The following is a 27,377-nucleotide window of genomic DNA, read 5'->3' as shown; positions in this document are numbered from 1 at the left end:
GGGTGACAAATCTCAATTGAGGTGAACAGTAGTTTCATAAAGGCAAATTTAAAAAATAGTTAGAAAATTTAACTAAAAACTTCGGATATTGTAAAACTTCAGCAGACCGTCAACTTAAAACAATACCCACCATATCTAGGATGAAAATAATAATTGGAGTATGGATGAAAATAATAATAATAATTAGAAAATATTAGAGGTCTTAAGTTAAGACAATTCTAGTCCCCAAACCTTTTAAGGGGGTGTTTGGTTGGGTATATTGGAATGGAATGGAATGGAATGGATTTAGTCCATTCCATTATTTGGTTGGGGTGATTTGGAATGGAGTTAGATACCCAATGAATTCTAACTCCACCCAAACCCCTTGGAATCTCATACCCACCTTTCCCCCTTGGATTCAAACTCCATTCCCATCCTTCTATAACTTATGATGAACCAAACAAGATTTTGCAAGTATGGATTTAGAACCCCATACCACCATACTATCAAACTTCATTTCATTCCATTTCAACTTGTTGAACCAAACGACCCCTAAGAATAATCCACTTAAGCACTCAAATCGAGCAAGGAAAACACCATTGAGGCAACCCTCGCCAACTAGGGCCGACTTCCATGATAATGGTCGAGAAGATGAACGCCAGAACCTATCTCTTCGAATCAGGAATTGAATCGATTTTTTTAAATCTTTATGTTAATTTGAGAAATTAGAGAGATGTTGAATGAAATTTACGACAGAGGTGAATTTGTCAATTTATACTCCCTTATATTCGGAATAACTGTCCCATTTGAACAATGACACGAAAATTAAGGAATAGAGTTAAAATAATTAAAAGTATTGTATAGGGGTAAAAATATAGGAGTTAAATAATGAAAAGTATTGAATATGATGGTTTAAGGGTGGTAAATAAAAAAAAGAGTCAAGGGTAGGAAAGCCAAAAAACATGTCCAAATATGGCAAATGAGACAGTTATGTGAATAGACGGAAATGACAAATGGAACAGTTATTCTGAATAAGAGGGAGTATAATTTATCGCTGATTTAAAATAACTGTCGGCGATATTTGGTAACTCCAACTGAAATTTACCGTCTCATTACTCCATAGTCCATAAATTCAAAAGAAGCCTTATGGAAGGACCGGGACAGGTCGGGCTGGCTGAACTGGAAGAGCGATATCCCTAGACCGGCCCAGTTCGACAAAAATGGCAAATGGACCATGCAGACTGGGAATGAGTGAACCTGGGACCGGCCCGATTAGGAAACCGGATGGGTGGGCCATGGGACTAGGCCAGGTCTATGTAAAGTCTAAAGTATCTCAAAGGCTTGAAACCTTGAGGCCATATGCTACCTAAACATTGGAGATACGAGGGAAATGGGTAAACAAAAGCCCATAAAGAAGCATATGAATAAATCGCCGCCATCATCCCTTGAATACAATGAACCCTAATTTCATCACCCAGAAAACCCATCTTCTCTCCACTATATTACCCCTTTTCTCGTCTCTCTAAACCCCATCTCCTCCTCCTCCTCCTCCTCCTCCTCAAACCGTAATCCTCTCCTTTCTTCCGTATGTTTCTTTCTTGTTTTTTCAATTTCTAATTAATTATTTTCGATTATGAATTATGCCCTTTTGCCTGTGATGGTGATAAATATACTTTGAGTAGTCAAATACCTTGAAAACAATTTCATTCTGAGGCTTCTGGGCTCTTTTTTCTTTTTAATCAATTACTTCTTATTCGTATTTTAATCAAGGTAAACAAAAATGAATGTGACAGAATTTTTATTTGATAAAACCCGATTTAATAAATTTGTTGAGATTGCAGATGACGATGAAACTAGACAGGGACATCAGAAACTCTTTAAAGAGTATTCATATGTTGATTTGTCTTAGATGGGAATCTCTCTGATGCACAATTTCTCCTCAATTTTAATTTTAATTTTTTTAAAAATATTCAATTTTTTAATTTTAATTTAGTGAAATTGCGCCAATGATGTATTGAATTTGCACGTATTATCAGATAATTATAAAAATGATGATTGCATAAAATTATTGTCACTACCTCTGAGGCGTTATATTTTTGTAAATTTTTAATCTAATACGAGTATTTAGTTTTAATAAGTTTATTGAAAGACCAACTCGTTAAACTGCCTAGTGATTGCATGCAAGAACGGAGATATGAAAGATGCAAATCTTGTTGTAGCTGAACTTGTAATTGATCTTGGCTCCAAGTTGTGTCGCATGTAATCAAATTTGCTGCTTCAGCAATGAAGGCCTCCACTTTTTAAGCTCAATTTACTCGATTAGTAACTCGTTATTCGATTTAGTTGTCTTCAATCTTGTTACAAGTTTTGATTAAGATGTTAGTAATTCGGTCTTAGCTGTTAATTTTGATCCGTCGATTAAAATTTCTAGTTTTAATTATATTTGTTAGACGATATGAAGTGATCTGCAGTAATGTGTAGACGACAAATAGCAATTTGGTTAATTTTGAACAAAAGAGTGCAGATGACGATAAAACTAGACAGGGACATCAGAAACTCTATCATGTGTTGATTTGTCTTAGATGGGAATCTCTCTGATGCACAATTCTAAATTTATATTTATATTATTTTTCCATTTTATTTACTTATTTTTATTTAATTTATGCCAGTGATGTATTGACGTATTATAAATATGACTGGCCAAAATTATTGTCACGAGTGCGCACCAAATGTTGCGTTTGCGAGTTTCCTCATCACTAGGGAAAAGACCGTCTCTTATGCTTATTGTAATTATTTTCTATTGTATGAAAATAAGATAGCATGCCTTGTGACTTGTGAGGTGAGTTGTGATTGCAGCAAGAACGGATATGTGTAATGCAATCTTGTTGTAGGCTTGCGGCTGTACATGTTACTGATTTGGCTCCAAGCGTCCAAGATATGTCGCATGTAACAAAATTTTTAGTCCCATGGTAGACGGTTCTTTTGACATGTTCAATATAGATGGTAGTTGCCCTTCAATAAGACCGTTGTGTATTGGTATGAAACTAAGTTTGTATAGTGAAAATTCTTAATTAAAGACTTGCTTAATTAAGGCAAATTCTCATTTAAAACTGATTCGTTATCTTAATACAGTTTCTTGGCAGGTTAATATTGTAAGATTGTCTTACAATATGATTGTGGTAGTATAAAGCCGTCTCATTCTATAATTTTGGTTCGTTTTCGGCTAAATTATTCGTACGATATTACAATCAAATTACCCTTCTAGTCTTGGGTAGTAAGAGTTAGTTTTGGACTCTGACCAGACACTGTCGATTGGGCAGTATCTATTATCCGCTGTATTCCTTTATATCTGGAATCCAGTGTAGCTGTTTTGAGTAGATTGGGCTGTTAGCTGTGTCTATTATCCGCTGTAAGCCTGTAATTCTTGAAACCAAATAATTCGTATACGAAGTTGTTGAGAATATGAAGTAGAAACTTTCTATGGTTTTCAAATACAAAAGAACATTCTCACCATGTATTTTCATCATATAAAGCAGTTGAGATCACTTGTCTTGCTTTTGTGTCTCATATTTTGTCACATTGTTTTTATCTTGAGACGTCATGCACGTAATAAAATTAATAGTATTTTCTCTAGTTAATGATGTGTCGCCAGAAGAGTATAATGGGAGTATGAGACACAAAATGGGATAGGGAATCCCTTTTACTGGGTATTTGTTGTGTTGGCATATTCGTAATAGTACGGTATTGTACAATTTAGGACGAAGTCTAATAAAATTTCCTCTTCATCTCCTTCCTAATAAAAGGGTTTTGTACAATATATTGTTTTGGTCAATTAGTAATATCTTGCCTCTTTACGCTATTGATATAGGATATTAATTTTTATCCTAAAAATCCCCCCCTCAAACCAATGATATTAATCTTAACTCAAACTTTAATCTCTATAGACAACTCGAAACTCTTTACATCATGCAATCCCAACCAATTTCTAGGTACCCCAAATATCATTAAATCTTGTTAATCTCCCCCCAATCGACACACTATGCGACATAGCCATGTCTACACCACATCACCGCCCAGTCAAGTGAGTGCTCTCACATGCTCCTAATCTTGTACGTCCATGCATCCGACTTGGGACTGGCTCTAGTGTGCTACACATGTACACCGAACTCCTCCACCTTAAATATACCATGGATAGGTGGTCTTCCACTTAATCGGAAGTTCTAAAACAGCATAACACAACTATCTATGACATACAACTTGGACACATCACACCTGTGATACCCAACCTGATAAAGGGCCACCTGATCAATAGTTCTTGTATACGAACGGTCTCTAGCGTTCCCCAAGATCTATCAGAACCAATTTCATCATAAATCATTTTATCTTATATGTACCCATATTATTATTTTGAGACCATATTAATTTTAAATTATAAAACGGTATTTTAATAATTTAGTAAGAGAAGACTTATAAAAAAATAGTTTACAATGAATAAAATTTTAACGTAATTTATTTTCGCAGTACGTTTTTTACTCATTACAGTACTTTTTGTTCATTAATTTCCATTTGTGTACCCCTAAGTAAAAAATAGTAAACATAATAATTCTCTCTAATCAAAAACCTTAATCAATCACAGTATTCTCTCAAAGTAAACAAATTTCTTCAATTATGGATCATAATTGAGAGTAAAATACATATTTAATTTGTTAATTGCATTCTTAATAATCAAATTAATGTTTTACTTTCATTTTTAAGGATTTTTTTATAATCAATTTAGGGTTTGTGCTAATTGATGGTGGAGATCGGGTGGTTGCCCGGTGTTGGACGGAACGGTATGTGGCTGCCTGACTTGTCGTCGCCGGATAAAGAGGGTTTTCGTGACGGTGGCCGGCGGGGACAAAACAGAGAGGGAGGGTGGTTCAAGGGGGTAGTGTGTAGTAGTGCGAGGTTGCAAGGATGAGGGCGGTGCTCATGGAGGTCGCAGAAGGCAGGTGAGGGGGATGGTGGCATTGACGGAGGTCTACGTGGGTGGCTAGGAGATGGGCAGTGGTGGTGTTAGCTTGAAGTTGGAGGTTTTGGGGAAGAAAGTTACGGTGTTGTTTTTCATAGTGTTTTTTTTTTCTTCTTTCTAATGCAGTACAAATGTACAATTTTCAATGAGGGAAATGAGAGGGGCAATTATGTCAAAAGCGTACTGCAATGAGTAATTTACGTACTGCGAAAATCAACACCCAATTTTAATACTTTGGTTTTTTCATCCTTAGATTGGTTGTGTCATCTTACATCATATATTCATGAGAATCATATCCCATGTGTAAATTGCACAAACTTTTTTCCTCTGTATGCAAAAGGGGTTGATTTGTGTTCTTCTTTTATCTTTAGGTGAAGAAGACCAACAATATTAGAAACCTTCAACTTTACGATTAAGAACACTTGTTCATAAGCTAAAATAGAACAAAATGACAATTATATTCTGCCCGCGCCGATTTTCAACCTCGTAGCTTTTGGGCTGCTGGTTTTGATTCTTATATAAAATACAATGTTCTCTTCGCTGGATTTGCTTCTTTACACTTCATTTCTTCGTCTTCTACTTTTTATCGGCCAAGAATCAATTAGGCTGATTGGTCATAATGGGTGGCCTTTTTTTGGGTTTTCCAATTTTTTCCATAGAGTAGTAGTACTAATTTTCGCTATTTTTTATTTCAGACGGACTATTTATTTCAAATTTTCAAACAGTTTTATGTGACCTTGGTAAAATAATAACCCTCCATGCAATTTTGATTTAACGCATATTTCAAAATTAAACCTGCAGGTGATATTAAAATTGAAATATCACTATATATTTTTTAGTACAAATAGATAAATAGATAATAGAGTGATCGATATAGGCAGATTAGATTATTTGTGCATTAATTTTAGTTCAAATTCTCCGAGAGATTGTTTGAACAAATGTGTAAAATTGGGATGATTAATAGTAAAATTGTAAAAGTTATGAGTATTACTATCTAGGCCATGTTCTTTGCACTTAATTTTGTTAGCTGAATTGAACTGAATTAATCGGACCTAATTTTTCTGATCTAAATATATCGGAGTTGAACTTATAGATAAATGGTTATTAATTGAAGCCAGTGGTGGAACCAGGGAGGGGCTAGCAGGGGCGGTCGCCCCCGCTGGCGTTTGAAAAGTTTGAATTTTTTAGTTAAAATTCTTGATTTTTTCCCTTATAATATTACCGTTTTGCCCTCGCTGAAAATTTTCGTCCCCGCTGACTTACATTCCTGGCTACGCCACTAAATTGAACTAAATTTAAAGGAACTACACTGAACTTATACAGTTGAACTGAACTTATAGAAGCTGAAATTAACATAATATAACTCATGAGTTAAACTGAACTTAAAAAAGTAACTTTAAGTCCGAAATAACAAAGTCAGTACCTACTAATCGTAAATTTTGACTACTCTCTTTTTAAATGTGAAAAAAACAACAATAAAGTATGGTAGACAGTATGAAGCGTTAATATTTATGGTGAATATTTATAGGTGGTGTGAACAAAATTGAATTAGTACGTATATGACAAGTTCATGTTACATTTATTGTTATTGTTATTGTGGTCCATCTATTTCAATATAGTTGTGTTTCGACTGGTGTCAATTGTAAGAATTCTTGAGACACTTCTCGGTTGATAATCACAATCTGTATAAAATTGTACGGTGAATCAATTTATTGTGTCCATAGAATTTGAGTCGAAAATGACAACTACTCTGTAGTTCAAACTCCAGGCCTATTAATAATAGTACGGACAATTTATATTTCGTAAATTCTTATTTGTGATAGATAAAATTTGTCACAAGTTTGTAACATGCGATAAATGGATAAATGTGAGGGGCAAGTGGGAGAGGGTCGTGAGTGATCAGAAGTTTGCGATTCATCAAGGCCTCAAGGGTGTCACGTTTCAGTTTCTCATCTAAATGGTGAAGCAATAAAATTGCCAGATGTGAATGGTGGTAATGAATTCGGAGTCAAACCGAAATAGACTCGGTATTCGGGAAATGTTGTGATCTAAACTTGGCCTTTTAAAACTCGTAACCGATTCATTTTTTGATTATCGATATGAACAATGAACAATTATTAATACTCATTATACTTCGTATTCAGTGGCGGTCTAACAGAGGCGGGATTTGAAATTAGGAACGAACGAATTTTAGCAGCATCAAACTAGTAATGTTATAAGAAAGTATCAAATATTTTAAAATTTACAAATTTCAGTGGGATGAGCGGCCTTGTCATCCCCCTAAATCCCACGGTTATGCACTTATGCATAAGATAAGGACTTCTAGGTGACTTGATCAATCAATAAACATGCATATCACTAATTTGGAGGTACGGCTCTTTCAAGCAACTAGTTAGCCTAATCAATCAATTTCTTATGTGAAACAAATTAGTTAAACCCTATACAAATGTGCCTAATTTTGTCTCTATTAACTGAAGTTGTGGACAATTAAGAAAATAGACCTAATTAGTATGCCGCTGCTCTATCTTCAGACGGGCCATTTGGTCTGAAATAATAAAACGGGATTTTATAACCATTTTACAGTCAAATGTGACCATTATTAAAAAACTAGTTAACAAAAATTGTAACACTTGATGTATCATTGTGGTTATATATAACCATAAAATAGTTACATACTCTGTATATCGTCTGAATTTGCGAAAAGCATGTATCGTGCAATGCATGGGGGCAAAAATGGAGTGAAAACATATTAAACATGACGAGTAGTCCAAGAAAGATTTGCATAAAAAGAGCTCAAGAAAATAGACGGAAGAGAAATAAGGTCAGAATGATGGGAACGGGTCATATATGAAGGATGGCACACAGTTATTATGATCGTCCTAGATACAAATTGAAACTACAGTATATAATGACAAATTTGGTTTTATAATGAACGGTTGGTCGTTGCGGCAACTAGTTCCTTGAGTTGTTTGCATTTGCATATTGCAGATTTAGGTATGCAAATTCAACTTGGCTCTCTTCTCTTTCAGTCATCTGTTTTGAATTCACGGTTACGGAGAATTGCAGAAGAACCAAGTGGGCGTACACTTGCTTTTGCGAAATTTCCCGTTATAGTGTTATTACAGTAAATATCCGTTTTATATAACTATAACAAGTACTGTATCTATTGTAAAATCAAGAGAAATTTTCAAAGTTGTGGATTTCTGTAAAACATAAAAAAAAAAGATGTGGATACAATATTACATATAAAATGTGGGTTATATTAGCTCGGATTTATGCCTTATTTCGGCTGATAGAAACTAAACTAACCCAAATTAAGCTGAATTAAATGAAGATGAAATAAGAGTTAATTTGCGAATAAATTAGCTAAATTGAACCAAATTAGGCAAATTCAATTTTAAATTTTTAAGTTTGAATGTAAGTTTGAAACAACCCAAAAGAAATGAGATTGAATAAGGAAAACTCATGCATCAAGTTATTTATTTAAAAATTCATTTTATGAAATATAATACCTATTAAAATATTTTCAAGTTCAATTTTCGAAATAAGGTCAAATTGGCAAAGACTAGCTAGTTGGGGGAAACGTGAGGTCCCCAAAACAAAAGAAGGTCCAAACATGTAAAAAGAGGCGACACACTTTTCAAAATGTAGTTAGTTATACTATACGCTAACTTTCAACAATGCGCCTCCATCGTTCAAACCCTGCACATAACCACGTACCTACTTTTCCCCCTCTATTTAATTCCCTCTACTTCCCCATTACATTTCCTCATTCCTCACTACACCACACTACACTCTCTTTTCCATTTTCTCCCAATTTTATTAAACAAAACCCTCTTAAAATTAAAATGTCTCATTTTAATCTTCTTGCCTTCTCCATTGTTGCTTTTTTATCTTACTCCGCTCATGCATATGCTGGTCAAGGCTGGAATGATGCCCATGCCACTTTTTACGGTGGCGGCGACGCTTCCGGCACTATGGGTATGTTTTTCTTTCCCTATTTATTGTCAAAGTTTACGAAATTTGACCATCAAAGAGTAAATGTGTTATTTCCTCCGTCCTAATTATTTGTTTATCTTTACCTAAAGTACCTATTACAAATATAAAAGATAAACAAATAATTAAGACAGACCGAATTACAATTAATTGGACTAGAGGGACTATATTTTACTCCTATTGAATACGGAGTATTAACTATTTTTTTAAATATGCATGCTAATATTTTAAAAGGGTTATGAACGGAATTGTATTTAAGCAACTAAAAGAGTAAATAAAAAGTTAATATATGCATTAATTGTGTTATTTCTTCCGTCCTAATTATCTGTTTATCTTTAACTAAAGTACTCATTACACATATGAAAGCTAAACAAATAATTAAGACAGACAGAATTACAATTAATTGGACTAGAGGGACTATATTTTAGTTGAATATACATGCTAATAATTTAAAAGGGTTATAAGCTAGAATGTATTTAAGACACTAAAAGAGAAATAAATAGTTAATATATGCATTAATTGTATTAATTTAGGTATAATTTACTCTCTAATTTTTAAATTAATGCGAAATATACAAGAATATTAAATATTTAAATACAACCTTGTTGTATTTTTCATTTTTCATTTTTCATTTTCCATTTTCCATTTTTCATTTTAAAATTCCAATTTAAAAAGATTATGAACTGGGTTGTATTTATCATTTTCCATTTTAAAATGTTCTTGGGCTTTAAACAGGAGGTGCATGCGGATATGGAAACCTGTACAGTCAAGGCTACGGAACAAACACAGCAGCATTAAGCACAGCATTGTTCAACGGCGGGTTGAGCTGTGGTGCATGTTTCGAGATGCGATGCGTCAACGATGCAAAATGGTGTTTACCTGGGTCAGTAGTGGTGACAGCAACAAATTTCTGCCCACCAAACACTGGGTTGCCTAATAATGCAGGAGGGTGGTGTAATCCTCCTATGAGACACTTTGATTTAGCTCAACCTGTTTTTCAGCAAATTGCTAAATATAGTGCTGGCATTGTCCCTGTTTCCTTCCGAAGGTTCGTTAACTATTCTCGTAAATAACTCGTAATTGTGGAGCTTAGTGGTTAAAACTTGATTAAATTCAGTATTTGTTTGTCACGCCTTAAAAAGGATGGTTGACTTATATACGTGGTTTGTAGACTTCTTATTATAATCGGGGTTAAACCAGTGCACACAGAAGGTAGCGACTGGGGATTCTCTAATCGTACAAGTTAATATATTCATCCAGTTGGGTCTGTTATAATTATAGTTAGTTTAAGTAAAAATATTAATGCTTTTGCTTTTACTTTTTACTTTTGTTGCTTTCACGCTGGTGTTGCTGTCTACCGTTGGTCTGTTTAACTGTTTTTTGAGGGGTTACTTTTTCTAAAGCCTGGCATGTCATGTTCTAAATCTTTGTTTATTTTCTACGTTTACTACCGACTTTTGCTTAGCAATCCGTCTCATTGTAGACGGACTCTATCCGTTTAAAACAGACGAATAGTGGCCCTCTCACAAAATGCAAGTGGGAGGGCAAGTGGGGTATTCATTTCCCACCCACTTACACTCTTCACTTTCATTTTGTGAAAGGTATACTACCATTCTACAGCTTTAGACGGATAATTTCCGTCTAAATGAGAATTTGTGTTTACTTCATTGTAAATTAGTTAGTCTGAAATTAAGACGGACTTAAATAAGACTAACTGATCTTTTAATAGTATAGTCCTGCTATTACACTGTAGTTTCCAATGTGAAAAGTCATATACAAGCTCTCGAACAAGGGTTTGAATTGTAATTAGACGTCTTTTAATATCCGGTGTGTATGGATGCAGGGTACCGTGTCAAAAGAAAGGAGGAATCCGGTTCACAATCAACGGCCACTCCTACTTCAACCTAGTTTTAATCACCAACGTCGGGGGTGCAGGAGATGTACATGCAGTCTCAATCAAAGGTTCAAAAACCGGGTGGCAGCCAATGTCAAGAAACTGGGGTCAAAACTGGCAAAGCAACAACTACCTAAATGGCCAAGCCCTCTCTTTCAAAGTCACCGGAAGTGACGGACGCACGGTCACCGCCCTCAACGTGGCTCCTCCTAATTGGTCCTTCGGCACGACCTATAACGGGCCTCAATTCTAGTGATTAAGGCGATATTAGGCCTTAATACGTAGAAAATGAGTCGGGTTTTACTAGGATTTTAGTGGGTTAAATAGTGAGGGTCAAATTTGGTAAGTGCTAATTTTATTGTGGCCTTATCAATTATCAAGTCTTTTTAGGTTAAAAAGGATGAATTGGGCTAATTTTATTAGGCATTCAACCTTTTGTGTCCGGTCCTTGTGTTTTTATGGGATCGGGTATGGCCGCCTGGCCGGGGTAGGGTTTATACTACCCGCCATCTTTTTTATTTTATTTTAGTGTGGGGTTTTTTTAGGTTGGGGATTAGTGACTAATTATGGTGTTATTAGTCTCTAATTGTTAAGTGTCTTAGCTTCTAAGTGAGGTTTGAAGGACATCCTAAGTGTATGTAATAAGTGCTTCCCCAGCTAGATTGGGTGATTTTCTAGTGTGTTTGAACTTTCAAGTGTTATTTCTGTTTTTTCTCAAATCGTTTTCTATTTCCGCAAATTATACTATGAAATCATCGTATTGTGAGATCACATAAAACCCGAAGATAAATATGCACTGCTCTCTCGGTTGTTCAAGACATTTTACTATGGACAAGACATGGTGTATGGGTCAATTACTCATTTTGGATATATCCGTTTTAAGGGAGATTAACTGAAGGTTTTTATTTATGCAATTAAGAACGGTTTTCTATTTGTCCTGGAATACGCGTGTATACGTGAATCCATTAAGAAATACTCCGGACTTAACAAGCGAGGTTATTGTAGATGATACGACAACAAAGCCTAACAGCTCGATCAACGCATTTAGTATTTTACCAAGAAAATAAATTTGGCAAATATGTTGGGACTGAGTCACTGCTATTGTACTTAAGAAAGAGTATTATAGTATTTGCATTTTTTTACATGAAAAACATTCCAATGATCCTATGACAAAACGACACATGATATCGTCCTATGAAAAATGGCTTTACAACAAATATCGTAAAATCAAGTAAGAGCTAGTTTTGTGTAAGACGATTTACACAAATATAGCTCTAAAACGGGAGACACGGCCTTAAGGCTTACTATGATATGAGTTTTCACTAGCCCTTTCAAGTTTTAAGCACTTCGTTTCATAAAACTCGTTGTAGTTGTGTCACGCAGTATAACTTTCTTAAAATAGATGTTTGTCTTAAAAATAAAACGAGTCAAATAACACCCATTTATATGAACACAAATTCTCATTATAGACGGACACTATCCGTCTATACGTATAGACGGATACCATTTTCCCTCACAAAATACCCATTTGCCATAAAGTGGGAAACACATGGGGGGTGCCCCACCTTGTCCCCCCTACACATTTTATTAGAGGTCTTTACCCGTCTGTTCGCCCCACCCGTCTATACCAAGACCTATTGTTATATGAATAAGACAAATCTTTTGTTTATCTTATGTGTGAATACCAATGAATTACTATCATATACTCTGAATTTTTCTCAATACATTCTCGAGGAATACAATAAATCTCTTTTATTGACGAATATATCTCCTATCTTAAAATTAAAACAATTAATTAATATTTAACCCATTTTAAACTCAAGATCAATGCGACCATGCTGGTGGAATAATGTACTCCCTCCGATCCACACCAAAGGTAACATTGAATTTTTCATACTTTTCGAGGCACGTTTGCAACGTAAATATTTTTAGTTACACATTATATTAAAAATTATAAAAAATTGATATTTTTATGGCATTTATGACGATGAATCAAATAATATCTCACATGAAATATATTTTGTCTTATAGATTAAGAATTATATCGAAGATTCCATACGACCATGAATAATGCAAAAAAGTCAATATTACCTTTGATTTGGATCGAAAGGAGTATAAGAAAGTCAAATATTATTTATACTACTCCGTAACATTTACTCCAATATGCACCGTAAATCGGTCCAAGACCACGAGCAGTAGAGCAAAGTATAGAGGAGCATCAACAGTCAATCAGAAAATGAATGCGGACACATGTTTCGAGTTTGAAGACAGGCTTTACAACCGTTGAATTGACTCAACTTACTTGTGTTGTGGCTTTCGAGTTTGAATACGATTGACGGCCTCACGATGCTCATTTCCCATGCTCCATGCGCCAGCCTTTTGTCTTCTCAAAACCCGATTTCATGGCCCATCATATAAACCCACCTAATCTTCAACCCGTCTTAATATTAAAACGGGATAAATATCATCTTACATTGACATAACTGCATAAGTGATACTAATAAATCTTTTGCTTCTTTCTATATACGTCCTGCTTTTGTCTTATTTATTTATACCATGTGTATATTTCACTCATCTTAGACTTGAAAACAAAATATGTCTTAAATGAGAATTTACTTATTTACCTCACTTAATATCTCTTAGAACAATTATATTCATATTAAATTTAGATTGGGTAAAATACTACTCTCCCTATACAATTAGATTGGACAAGAGTTTTATCATTTTCCAAACATTATGTTTTTTTTTGTCTCATCCATTTATTTGACCCGTTTTATTGTTTAGGATAAATCGAAATTGTTTGGTTATCTTCTCAAATACATAGGAATTTTAATTTATGTAAATTGTAAAAGTTTTTTTTTTTTTTTTTTTTTTTTTGGTACTTTGTAAATTATAAAAATGGTATGTTGTAATTCACATGAATTGTAAGTCCCAGGAATTTCAATTCATCAATGGTGGAGTTCGTAGACGATTCAATTGGACTTTGTGGTTCCCGGGTTGTCAATTGCCTACTTTTGTTATCTATTTGAAAAAAGAAAAAAAAAAATCATAATTTTGGGGTTTGGCCATGTGTTCAAGGATTTACTCCACACCGACGACGGTTGTTGCAAATTATTCATGTGTTCATTATTGAATTGCCTTGGGACTACACCTGATAAACAGGTTAATTGGGTCGGGTTTAGCTCGGGATTGTAAGAATTCGGTCAGGTCGAGTTATTTTGAATTCGGGTCATTTTTGGTGGATTGTTTTCAAGTTATTTGAAGATAACATTCAGTTTCCAATAATAAACCTTCGGGTCGTGTACAATAAGTTTGGGTTCATTCGGGTTTCAGGTCCAAATGTGATCCTTAATTCGGATACGAGTTGGATTCGGGTCAAACCAATTTTGCCAGGTCAACTTGGGATATGATTAATATGAAATTCACATAAATTGAGTTGGGAATTGAGCCCATATGTAATCCTCTGGGTTGGCCCAAATCAGTGAGAGAGCTTAATTGAGTTCATTAGTTGGGCTTATCTAGTAAATAAACCGTGTAATTGGCCCAAATCCTATACAGGATCCTAGACTACGGAGGTTTTTTGGGCATCATTCGTTGTCATTATGCCTCTTCTTCATGGTGTTTCTCTCAATTCTCCGGACCGTTATTCACCCCTGAAGGCTTAATTTAAGACTAGCTTGGCTCTTTCACTAATTTTCTTTTTTTTTTCTTGTTTTTTTTGTTATATATTTTTAGTTTTGTTTGTCTAAACTCTAAAGTATGATTGTTACTATCTTATATCTATCTATATTAATAAAGAAAGCTTTTTTCAAGCGATTACATAGACTCCAACTTTCGCAAAACACTAATATTCCTGAAATTTTTTTATCATTATCCGTAGCATATCCCTTAACTCAATACAATTTGATCTGGGATTGACGTTTGTATAATATGAAATTGCTTTAAATTTTACTCCGTAACAAATCCTAGAACTACCCTACTACTCCTGCATATGTATATATAGTGCTTTTTTAACCCCAAACTAAACAAACAATCGCAGCTCACGTCTTCATGCACGTCTCTTTACCGTACGTCATAACCAATTTGTTGTTCAATTGGTAATTTGTTTGCAGCGCAGTATGATTACAAAATGTTTGTGTCAGGGAGATATGATGGCTCATCAACCAAAGCTAAAATGTATGAAATACTCCGTACGGTTTATACCATTCTTCACCATGTACGTAATTAAGATCGCTTCATTCTCCCGTATGTAAATTTTGTTTTGTCAGATTTGCCCCCTCGGAAACAAAATTAAGGCACTTTCCATATCATCATGGATGTTCTGTATATTTTGTTAGTTCTACATTTTCTATTATTCGTATCTCTTTTAAATTTGATTATATGCATAATAATGCATATGATACTCAACTACTTGCCATGGTATTTCACATACGACCATATATATGCAAAGAGGTAGTACTTCTTTCTACTTTTAAGTATATAAATTTCTTTTAATTTCATTTTTGTTTAGTTTGATAGTCGTATTGCACATCGTTTTATTCAATTCCTATGCTTTCGTAAGTTCTACTGATCGTGTTTATTTCTAATCAAGAGTATTGACGTCCTATGCTTATTTCGTAGGTTGTACTGACCGTGTTTATTTCTAATCAAGAGTATTGACGTGGTTAAATATGAAGTACGGAGTATATGACAGACCGACATATACAATGTTAAAAGTATAATGAGTCGATAATGGATTATTTAAAATTTAGTAAGTGGAGAATTAAAATATGATGGATTAATATAACTGTTTAAGGCAAGATTATAGATTTTATTGGAGTGTATGCATGGAGAGGTCTTTTTATTAGGTTTAGTGTTCACATGGTGGAGTTCGCTACTTAAGTAATTGAGAGGGAGAATCGAGCACAATTCAGAAGCTTACATATATTAAAAGCCGATTTATTAGAATTTGAACTTTGGATTCATGAAGCAAATATATCTTTGTTAATGACGAGCCTATGGAAAAAAATTTAAAGATGATAACGGTTAATATATGAGTCTGTGATTCAGATTTGATAAAAATAATTGAATAGATCCGGGTCCCCCTATGTTCCCATTAGGGCATATAAGCAAGTGATCGCCGAGAAATTAAAGTCTAATGTATAAAGGCGACTTTTATCCTTACCGGCTCTATGCTAACGCAAACTCTAGAATTTTAGTTGTCTACTCATTCATTATTGCCAACACAACCAGAAGTATTTAATCTATACAATAAAAAAATTAGTCAGTGAGAGTAAACCAAAATTTACCACAAAAAATTACTCTATATTTAATAAGTTTTTTTTAAAAACAAAATTATAATATAATATCGCTAAGAGTTTAGTTATGTAAAACGAAATTACATTATAATATTTAAATAATGTGAAAACTCACGACCGCTACGGCGATACATACATAATACGTTTGACGAGTATTACTGGTTATTTGACTAAATTTCATGATAGCTGGCAAACAAAGCATGTCAGATTAACTATCATTTGCCAAGAAAATGATTAAAATTGACTATAGCAAAATCACGAAATTGAGTTTTGAAGAGAGTACGAACATCACGTTATTTTTAACTTACTCCGAATATTTTAGTTATTTAAGTCCAAATGATGAGAATTTAGTGCGTAATTTCATTGTTCTTATTTATTTCTTTTCAGTTTTAATTTTTTTTTTAAAGATTTTTAGAAAAAAACTAACTGAAAAGTTTTACAAATACTTGAAGTAAGAGATGATATTACTTTAGGCCCGTGCATCGCACGGGCATTAAATCTAGTATATATATAAAACTGGGTTGAAGCGCTGTGGATGCGCCATGTGTCAACCCAGCTTTAAATACAAGTATTAATTACACTGAACATTAAATATAAACATAATAAATGCTGTATAAATCTCAGCAAAATATTAATTACAGCTTAATAAATTTTATTATAAAATTACATTAAATAATTACGGTGATTTGATTCTAAATTTATTAACAAATTATTTTGATAAAAATCCTAAAATGTAAATAATTACGTTTATTGCGAAAAATGCTTCAAATTGAGTATAATTTTCATTATATTTATTGAAATATTTTGATTTGTAGAGATGATTAAAGTGAGTGCCTCATAATATTTTATATTTACGTAAAAAGACATTTTGATAAAGTTATAAAACTTAGACCATTAAATCCTAACAAAAATATATTTGGAAGAGTCATTGTACTTCTTAAAAACATAACTTAAAGGAAACTACTAAAGGTAAGTTTTTATATGGGAATGAAAAAATTATATTGCGAGAAATTAATACATCTGAGATTTTGATAGATTTAATGTAATACCCGCCCTTTTAGGGACCCTTTGACCATCGTTGACTGTCCTCGGGAACGGGAGTAATCTTAGAAAAGTATGCCAAAGCCTCTTTGAGCTACGTGTTAGGAGTGGTACTCGATAGAGTAGAGGCTACTCGATCGAGTAGCTAGGGCACTCGATCGAGTAGGGGGTTACTCGATCGAGTATGTTGGGTACTCGATCGAGTGCCTGGTTTTCAGCGGGGGTTTTATATCGCGTTTTGTTAAATCCGCAAATCACTTTCGCCACTTTCCTCCTATCCTTCAGCCGCCTCTTTCTCTTCCCTTCACCTCAAAACCTCCATGGATGCCTTTTGAAGACTCTTGAGCCTTAGGAGAGCGTCCCTTGAGTCGGGTAGCGGTCTTTCGCCTTGTCTCTCCCTGTTAGGTATGTCATAATCATCATCCGTGCCTTTGTTTCCATAGTTAGGGTTTTGCTTGTAGTAATAGATATTTACATGATGGTAATAGGCTTTGCTTGTGCGCTGGATGCTGTGTTTGTCGGCGTGGATTGGTTGCGGATGCGTAAAGGTAGGTTCGCCTACTCAGTTACTGTAGATCGTCTAGTGTGTCGGTTGTTGTGATAGTATTGTGGTTGCTTGACATGGTAATTGTATTGTGTCGTGGTGGTGGTTGTGATCGTTGTGATGGTTCTCGAGATGCGTTCTCGGCTGAGTGGGGTCGCTTGCGGGAGTGACTTCACGCCCTAGTTTCGCCTTCTGTGGAACCCGCCACGGAAGGGGATGTGCACATTAATGAGCAGGGTTATCGCTCGTACGATGAGCGGGGCTTAGGTGGGAACGGCTGCGGTCCCCCACTGGCAGGGCTGGTCCAGTGGACAGTCAGTGACAGAGGATGTTGGTGTGTTGTGGTTGAGTGTGAGCCGTTGGCATTGTTTTGTCTTGCTAGTTGTAGTCGTATTCGCTGTGTTGTATCTCAGTACTGACCTTGTGTGGTTGTTTGTTTGTTATGTGTCTGCCGTGATCCCTTATGGTGAGCAGTCGGTCTTAGCAGGAGTTGATGTCGTGGATAGCTGGAGTCCGGCGGGGATGAGTCTTCACGAGATATGATGGTCATAGCGTGTAGTCCTTGAGTTGTACCCTGTATTGTATTTTGGTTTGAATCACTTGTAATATAACTTAATAGTTCTTTTATTGACGTTTGATAATTACTTTCCTCGGGCAACCGAGATGGTAACGCCCTTATATGCTAAGGAAGGCCTAGTTAAGGCTCCTCTGAATATCGGGGTGTTACAAAGTGGTATCAGAGCGACGATTTTGGAACCTGTAACAAATGAACATAATGAACGTAGAGAGTCTAGTAAAATGAACCTGGTGTATGTGTAATGGGAGCCCCGGCTGATGCTAGATTTTGGGTGAGTAGGCGCCCTCATTTCAAAATCTTGGCCCCATGATACTTAAGCCAGACACATGGGATGGGAATGTGGAGTCCGTGTGTCTATGTGTGCTATGTATGTTAATTGTGCCGGAGCTACCTCCGGTTAAGTTTTGTTAGAATTAATAGAGGTGTGATAGTAATGTTTGGGCCGAGTATGGTAATTATTGATGAGATTATTGAAGCTCGTTGGATGATTAGTGAGCTTATATGATAGCTAGGAGTTATGTGACGAAATTATACGTCATGGAGATGCGTGAAAGTGTGCATTTGAATGTGTAGTGTGAGTAGCGAACATGTAAGTGTTTGTCATAAAATTTATGATAATTATAGTAGGGATGAGTAATAATTCGAATCACGGGATGTGGTAATGTGTATATGCTTCGCTATTTAGTTGAAATTTTTCCGCTGCGTAATATTTGATTTAGGCAAAGTAAATTGCTTATGATAGAATGTGAAACATGGTAGATTAGTTTGTTTTGAAAAGTACGCATTTATGCAATACGTGAAAGAATGAACTCATATTAGTTTAAATGTTTCAATTTAGTAGTAATATACATAAAGTAAGCTTAAATGTAGTATGATGGTGTGATTATGTTTACGGAAAGTCGGTAGCAGGTAAACCGAGTAGGGTAAAGGTTGTAGTGTACGTGGGATAAGCTTCATTTGTTTGGCAATACGGTAGATTTTGTTAATGATGGTAATACGTGAATGAATTTGATAATGAGTGCCGAATTCCGAACTTAGTGGGAATCGACACGCAGTGTTGTTTTTTTGCGGGAATCTTCAAGTTACTTCGTACTTTTGATCGAGCACTTAGCCATACTTGACCGAGTGCGAGTGCGTACTAGACCGAGTAGACCTCACTCGATCTAGTCAGGAGGCTATAACGTCGGAATGTGGGAAAATTCCCGCAGTTACTCGATGATTTAGCTCCTACTCGATCGAGTAGGGTGGTACTCGATCGAGTACCCTGCACTCGATCGAGTAGGTTCTTGTGCGGATTCCTACGGGTTTTCTTAAAACCCTTCACCTTTCTATTTCTTCTTCTTATTCCTCCATATTTCGGCACAACCATCCTATATCACTCTTAAATCCCTTAATCTCTCCCAAATCCTCTCTTTCTCTTGGGTTAGTAGTGATTCTTGGGGTCGATTTTCCTTGTTTAATTCGTTTCTTTGCTCTACTAATCAATCAAGGTAAGTTATTCTTCTCAATTTATGTGATATGTTACTTTGAATGTGTTAGAATGAGGAGGTAATCTGAAATTTTCGATTCACATGATGTAATAGTTGCTTTAGATAGTTGAAACATGATTCATATGCCTCTTTTCCATGTTTGTTGGTGATTAATTGCCGTAGATTAGATTAGAAAAGTTGCAAAGATGAAATCGAAATTTCTAGGGTTACAAATTTGAAAATTGATTTTTGATTGTTCTACATTGATTAGGTGATGGAATTAAGTATTATACATTGTTTATATCATGTGGAAAGGTGAATTCTGATGATTATCACCTTAGAAAGTTGCCTTAAAACTCCGTCTTAAAAGTGCCTTATGGGAAATTCGTGACTTAGAATTGGAAAATTGAAGTGGTAATTGACAATATAAGTATAAGTTGAACTTCAATATAATAATAGAAACAATGATTGATGAATACATGCCACAATTTTCACAGCTGTAAAGACCGTCTGAAAATTTTGATTGAGTTGTTTTACACAATAGTGAAGAGTGATATTGATTTGTCATAAATTATTCTTTCTCTTGCATTAGTAACATGTAGTTTGCAATGTAAATGGAACGACCTTTAGAAGCATGCTAGGATATTCAAATTGCTGAGTATATGTGTCCACATGCCAAACTTTCGTAATTATGGTTTATAAGTGGCTACAAACTGAGATCATATGATAAAAATTGAGGAAACTATTGATGAAATATGAATACCTAGCGAAACATCTAAGCTTAATGACATGAACTATGAGCCTCGAGTATGGAATTGGTTAACGAGTTAGTGAAGTTGCCAATTATATAAAACTCGAATTGTATGAAGTGTATGCCTACATGTTTTATACAAATTGCTTGAACTTGTATGTCAAAAAAATTGGAAACTGTTGATAAACATGTGCACTTATCTTAATATTCAAGTTTAATAACATGAATTATGTGCTTCACATGTCAAAATTGTTGGAAAATTGTGTGCTTAGCTGGATATGTGAATTCAAGTTACATGAAATAAGTGTTTGGATGTTTATACAAGTTGTTTGGACTTATGCCTAGAACAGATGCCGAGACTAAACCTTGGAACCCGTCAGAGTAAACGGGGAAGGGTTGATCCACTTGAGAGGGGGAGGCTAGTGGACCGGTAGTACCCGATCTCCGAGTACCCTTCTGTTGTCTTCGTTGACTTTAAGCAAAGAGAGCGTTTTGTAGCTTTACAAAAACGCAAGATGAGACCCACAAAGTGTATAGACACCGGTGTGCTAGAGGAGTTGGAAATAGAGACGGATGTCCGTCATATATTCGAGACCTTGGGTTTTATTGGTTTGTACCGGCTGAGGAAGCACACTTACCCTTTTCTTACCCTAGAATTTATGAGTTCCTTTAACTATGACCCAAATGGGTCGACCGTGGAGTTCGGACTAATGAATACCGCTTCCTTTTGACCATGGATTTGTTTGCCTCTCACCTTGGGTTGGCCAAGCCTCCCAAGGACTCCATCACCGACATTCCAGGTGAGTGCGGCGTCCCGCCGCCTAATGCCTTGCTTGACCGGGAAGCAAGCTCCCACCGCGAGCAATATCTTTGATTAATACGTTCAAAGACATCACTTTGAGAATCTTTCTCCGTTCCCTTTCAAACCTCCTCTATGATCGAAAAGATATCAGTAAGTTGAATAACCATGAGGTCTTGCTTTTGATGTCGTACCTCAATCCGGAGCGGGCCAAGAAAGTGGTCTTTAATGCTCCTTCCATAGTTTGTGCTGCTCTTGCCTTGATGGCTTCCTCTACTTCTCGGTACCTGAGCTGTGGTGCCATTGCCACTCGGTTAGCTGAAAAGCTAACCTCCTTTGAGGCTTCTTCAAAGATACGTGCCTCTAGCTACCCCCGTGCCTACCATGGATCGTGAGTACTATCTCGACCGAAATGGTTGAGAACCTTGGGCGACGGTAGCCTAGCGTGGAGGGTGCTTGGCATGAGTTGGATGAAGATTCCGGCTCTGAGCACCTCCCAGCCACGAGCCCTTGGAGCCGGCGGTGGTGACCGTGTGGATGGGGACGATGAGGAGGAGGAGGAGGAGGATGAGGACATACCCCGCCAGCTACAGACCTATCTCATTGATGGCACGATCCTCCAGGAGATGCCGGAGCCGACGAAGGGCGAGAATGCGGAAGTTCAGAGGGTGGAGAGACCCAGAGTGGTGAGGGGACCCCGTCGAGTGAGGGAGAGGGCCCCGGAGGCTAGGCCACGGCCCGGTAGCACCACCACAAAGCGGCGACCTTCCCATGCTACCCTTACCTTGACACCCCGAGACGCGATCCGATTACGGCGGAGAGAGTGTCATCTACCTTGACACTCCGGAACATGCACGAGGTGGCGTACGCCCGGGGGATAGGGACCGAGGGACCGCATCCATCTGGTGGAGTGGCGTTGGGGATTACTCGGGGTTTTCCATTCCTACGGGGTGGAACGATCGACATGGGGAGCACCTCGGTCCTTTCCTTATGGAGGCTTGACGCCTTGGTACGTGGGCCCGGGAGCGGGAGCGGGGGTGATGCGGGAGTAGGTTCATCCTGGAGGTGGTGGTGGTGATGATAGGTGATGTTCGAGCGGCGAAGAAGCGTGCAGGAGTGATACTCCTTGTTTTATCTTCGTTCGTGAGTGTTGATAGTAGTTGATGTTAGATGGTGGTATTGTTGTTAGACTTTGATAGTTGTTTCCTTTTGTTTTGAGACTTAGTTGGATCTGTATGATTGGCCATAAGGCCGAATTTGATATTCTAACTGTTTGCAGGGTATTAGAAGTCGGGGAGTCGTCCCGACTCGATTTTATATGTCAAGTATGCGCATTGGTGTTAGCTCGTGACAGATTTATGAGGAGTTGGCCTGTAGGTACTCGATAGAGTACCCCGTACTCTATCGAGTAGCTACAGGATGACATGAGAAAAAGCATTCTGATCTCGGGCTACTCGATCGAGTAGCCAAGACACTCGATCGAGTAGCATGGCACTCGATCGAGTACCGATACTTACTCGATCGAGTGTCACTGTTACAGGGGGTTTTTGAAAATTAAAAGTGTTCAATTGTTTTATAATTACGATCTTAAGGTTTAAAGCAGTTGTGAGTGCGTAGTAACACATTTGAACCGTTAATTTCATATGTTACAAGTCATGATTGAAGTTTTATAAGCGTATTTGTCACAATTAGTGAGGCGATAATAATTTCTTGTTGCTTTTATTTTGTATGCGCCTTTTTACGATCTATTTATCAGAGTTGTAGCTTCTCGTACTTTTGTGCTTACCATATTAATATATGTTATCAATCGGTGGCTTGTTATTCCGGTGACATGTGTATGATTTTAATTTAACGAGTGTATAATTAGTGAGTAATGTCCATAATAAATAATATGGTTATCTTTAATGATTAGGATACAAGTAGTAAATTATGTACGTGATAATTTGGGGTGGTGAACTTCGGGGACGAAGTTCCTTTTTAGAGGGGAAGAGTAATGTCGCGGAATAAAAAGGTTGTTTTGAATAATGTCTTGCTCGTTCATAATGTTGTTAATAGTTGTTTGTAATATTGTTGGTATCATGTATGGATAATGTTTTGCGTGGTTATAACGTTGTCGGTAGTTGTTTAAAATGTTGTTGATGTTATGATCTGCTTTAGCATAACGAATTATCTTAGTCCTTTAAAATGAAAGTGAGTGTGATTGTATGTTTCATTATGATGGAATCGTGTTGCCAAATAACAAGGCGGTAGTAGTCACACCACATGAAAGTTGATATGAGACATGTTCTAGATTGACAACTCGATAATTGTTATGGTATGTTGGGAGATCACGAATGACGTTTCACATTGCAAGTTGGACGTTTTAGATATATATAAAATAACGGTTGACTGTGATAAAGTTTGCATGATAGTGGCAAGAGTCGATAGGTATATATGTGGTCGGTGATGATGATGACATGGGGGGGGATGGTATTTTCAAGAGGTATTGGTTTGGCCGGGAAGTTTGGTAAGGTCGTGTTGTTTCCATGTGAGCGGGAGATAGGTGAGGTGAACTTCGGGGACGAAGTTCTTTTTAAGGGGGGAAGACTGTAATACCCGCCCTTTTAGGGACCCTTTGACCATCGTTGACTGTCCTCGGGAACGGGAGTAATCTTAGAAAAGTATGCCAAAGCCTCTTTGAGCTACGTGTTAGGAGTGGTACTCGATAGAGTAGAGGCTACTCGATCGAGTAGCTAGGGCACTCGATCGAGTAGGGGGTTACTCGATCGAGTATGTTGGGTACTCGATCGAGTGCCTGGTTTTCAGCGGGGGTTTTATATCGCGTTTTGTTAAATCCGCAAATCACTTTCGCCACTTTCCTCCTATCCTTCAGCCGCCTCTTTCCCTTCCCTTCACCTCAAAACCTCCATGGATGCCTTTTGAAGACTCTTGAGCCTTAGGAGAGCGTCCCTTGAGTCGGGTAGCGGTCTTTCGCCTTGTCTCTCCCCTCGTTAGGTATGTCATAATCATCATCCGTGCCTTTGTTTCCATAGTTAGGGTTTTGCTTGTAGTAATAGATATTTACATGATGGTAATAGGCTTTGCTTGTGCGCTGGATGCTGTGTTTGTCGGCGTGGATTGGTTGCGGATGCGTAAAGGTAGGTTCGCCTACTCAGTTACTGTAGATCGTCTAGTGTGTCGGTTGTTGTGATAGTATTGTGGTTGCTTGACATGGTAATTGTATTGTGTCGTGGTGGTGGTTGTGATCGTTGTGATGGTTCTCGAGATGCGTTCTCGGCTGAGTGGGGTCGCTTGCGGGAGTGACTTCACGCCCTAGTTTCGCCTTCTGTGGAACCCGCCACAGAAGGGATGTGCACATTAATGAGCAGGGTTATCGCTCGTACGATGAGCGGGGCTTAGGTGGGAACGGCTGCGGTCCCCCACTGGCTGGTCCGTCCAAAGGACGATCGATGATGAGGATGTTGGTGTGTTGTGGTTGAGTGTGAGCCGTTGGCATTGTTTTGTCTTGCTAGTTGTAGTCGTATTCGCTGTGTTGTATCTCAGTACTGACCTTGTGTGGTTGTTTGTTTGTTATGTGTCTGCCGTGATCCCTTATGGTGAGCAGTCGGTCTTAGCAGGAGTTGATGTCGTGGATAGGGAGTCCGGGGGCGGGGATGAGTCTTCACGAGATATGATGGTCATAGCGTGTAGTCCTTGAGTTGTACCCTGTATTGTATTTTGGTTTGAATCACTTGTAATATAACTTAATAGTTCTTTTATTGACGTTTGATAATTACTTTCCTCGGGCAACCGAGATGGTAACGCCCTTATATGCTAAGGAAGGCCTAGTTAAGGCTCCTCTGAATATCGGGGTGTTACATTTAAATAGTGTGATACCGAGTATGTGTACGAGTATGTATGTACACAGTGATCACGAATGCATTGGAATAAACAAAACAAAAGTAATGATTATTAAATATTATAGTATTATAAAAGACATAAAAAAAGTAGGAAAAAAAAACGTTACATTTTTCTTTAATATCTTCAATTAAAATACGTATACGTCAAGTATAAATATTGATTATGACTAGATAAATATTACTTTTAGTTAAATATTTTATATGTTATATTTTAAATACTTTGAAGTTAAACCTCAAAAAATATTATTTGAGAAAGTTTAACCTATTTTATTTATAGGTAAACTCTTAAACATCATTTATATATAGTTGTTTAAAAATACAGAAGGTGCAATTTTAATAGATATGTTTGACATATAACAGATGCAAAACACAATCAAAACATTTAAATAAGTTGAGTTTGAACTCTATATGTGTGATACATAAGAGGATATCGGGAAATATAGCAAATCACCTCAATAAGTTTGATACGATGTGCAATTAAACCCCTTAACTTATAAATGTAGCAAATAGGCCCCATAAGTTTCTCTTAATGTGTAATTTGCCACATTTCTTATTTTTAGTATTGAAATTTACTAAATTAAATATAATTACTATTATTAAAAGTCATAAATATTGATCAAATATTAATCCTAAAATTCCTAATTATTAGAAAGCATGTTTAAATATTTTTTTTTGGTGAAAAAGTATTCATAATATGAGAATTTTTATTCTTTAGTGAAGTTACAATGAAAAGTTACATGTCCAATTTTTTTTATCTTAAATTTGGTTTACATTTTTTGTTGAATATGTAAGTATTTTATTTAATTTTTAATAGATATATTTAAAATGATTTTTATAATAGAAAATAATAGATTTTAGTTAAAAAAATGGTAGAAAAATTGATTTGGGCTTAATTGCACATTTTTGAAAACTTATAGGGGTAATTTGGTACAAGTGAAACTTAGAGGGTTAAATTGCACATAGTACATAAGTTATGGGGGTAATTTGCTACATCCCCAAATAAATATCACACGCTATACATAAAAAAATTAAAAATTACATAAAATTTTATTCACATCATTTTGAACAAATATTGATTGATTTGGAACCTAACGTATTGTGAAATGATATAATTTGAGAATTTAATGTTGATTGTTGCATTATTCGAATAAATTTTATTTTAATTAATATGATATTTGAATTAGTCACAAAATAATTTATAAAACGTTGATCAGCATAATAAATTATCACTTATTAATTTTAGTTAAAATTGTATGTATTTTATTTTAAAATATTGAAAATAAACCTAAAAAAATTAAATTTGAGAAAAATTAGTTTATTTTTATTTATAAGTAAAAATATTAAAGGTCATATATAAATTATGTTATTTTTCTTCAATTATAATAACTAAATTTTAAAACAGGTCGCGCGAAGCGCGGGATACTATCTAGTTATCGTTATTCGTGAGTAGTTGATTTTGGGGATTAGTAACGGTAGTAGTCAATACACACATTTTTGTAATTGTTGAATTTGATTGTTATTTTTCTTTTTTCTTTTTTTGTTGAATTTGATTGTTAATTTTTTTTTTTTTTTTTTTGAGAGTTTGGTTAAGTCACCAAATCATCAATCGTATGATACTTACAAATTGCAATTTCAAAGAATCATAGGGAGTACTTTGTTATGCATTTAATCACTTGGGTTGCATTGCATTGGTAGTATTAATATAGTTGATACAAAAGTGGAGATTTGACTAATATCATATAGTTAGGTTGTTATTTTAAGCATATCTAAACAAGGGTTACCTTAGGGGTAAGAATTCTCTTACTTCAATTCAGGTTCGATTCTTATTCACAACCTAGTGCGTTTATCTGAAAAATAATAATAATAATAATAATAATAATAATAATAATAATAATAATAATAATAATAATAGTGATATTAAGTTATTAACTATAGGAGTACATGCCGCCTAAATGATACAAGAATTACTACTCTTACTAGTTTAGCCTCATTAGGATTAATTCTCATAACTTGAGTTCAAATTTCATCAACTACATATTATCGTCGTGTATTTCTATAGACCAAAATAATCTATGCCATGTCTAGGACAAACACACACAACCTTCCACAATCCACATGTC

At 35.9% G+C, this 27,377-nt stretch overlaps 1 protein-coding gene and 4 non-coding genes across 5 annotated transcripts; all 5 read left to right on the top strand.

The window, feature by feature from the left end:
* The first annotated feature begins 1,624 nt into the window (after positions 1-1,624).
* LOC141654097 (small nucleolar RNA Z267) lies at positions 1,625-1,696 on the top strand. Its single transcript, XR_012547672.1, has one exon. It is a non-coding gene; the product is annotated as a small nucleolar RNA Z267 (small nucleolar RNA).
* A 117-nt stretch (positions 1,697-1,813) lies between these two features.
* LOC141654099 (small nucleolar RNA R44/J54/Z268 family) lies at positions 1,814-1,910 on the top strand. The gene has a single exon (XR_012547674.1). It is a non-coding gene; the product is annotated as a small nucleolar RNA R44/J54/Z268 family (small nucleolar RNA).
* Positions 1,911-1,980: 70 nt separating this feature from the next.
* LOC141654129 (small nucleolar RNA snoR122) lies at positions 1,981-2,067 on the top strand. The gene has a single exon (XR_012547700.1). It is a non-coding gene; the product is annotated as a small nucleolar RNA snoR122 (small nucleolar RNA).
* Positions 2,068-2,496: 429 nt separating this feature from the next.
* LOC141654100 (small nucleolar RNA R44/J54/Z268 family) lies at positions 2,497-2,583 on the top strand. Its single transcript, XR_012547675.1, has one exon. It is a non-coding gene; the product is annotated as a small nucleolar RNA R44/J54/Z268 family (small nucleolar RNA).
* Positions 2,584-8,668: 6,085 nt separating this feature from the next.
* Positions 8,669-11,581, top strand: LOC141652712 (expansin-A10-like). The gene is made up of 3 exons (XM_074460302.1): positions 8,669-8,971; positions 9,722-10,034; positions 10,830-11,581. The coding sequence occupies exons 1-3, from the start codon at positions 8,671-8,673 to the stop codon at positions 11,131-11,133; spliced, it is 918 nt and encodes a 305-aa protein (XP_074316403.1). The 5' UTR covers positions 8,669-8,670; the 3' UTR covers positions 11,134-11,581.
* Positions 11,582-27,377: the final 15,796 nt, after the last annotated feature.

Source organism: Silene latifolia, chromosome 4 (genome assembly GCF_048544455.1).
Source record: "Silene latifolia isolate original U9 population chromosome 4, ASM4854445v1, whole genome shotgun sequence".
Taxonomy (NCBI): Eukaryota; Viridiplantae; Streptophyta; class Magnoliopsida; order Caryophyllales; family Caryophyllaceae; genus Silene; species Silene latifolia.
Note: the sequence above shows the minus strand (reverse complement) of the source record. Positions and strands in the feature narration are given on the sequence as shown.

Bases quoted from the DNA above. Each gene is read 5' to 3' on its own strand.
- LOC141652712 (XM_074460302.1), top strand. From the start codon at position 8,671: ATGCGCCTCCATCGTTCAAACCCTGCACATAACCACGTACCTACTTTT. The intron at 8,972-9,721 runs GTATGTTTTTCT...GGCTTTAAACAG, and splicing joins CGACGCTTCCGGCACTATGG to GAGGTGCATGCGGATATGGA. The intron at 10,035-10,829 runs GTTCGTTAACTA...GTATGGATGCAG, and splicing joins GTCCCTGTTTCCTTCCGAAG to GGTACCGTGTCAAAAGAAAG.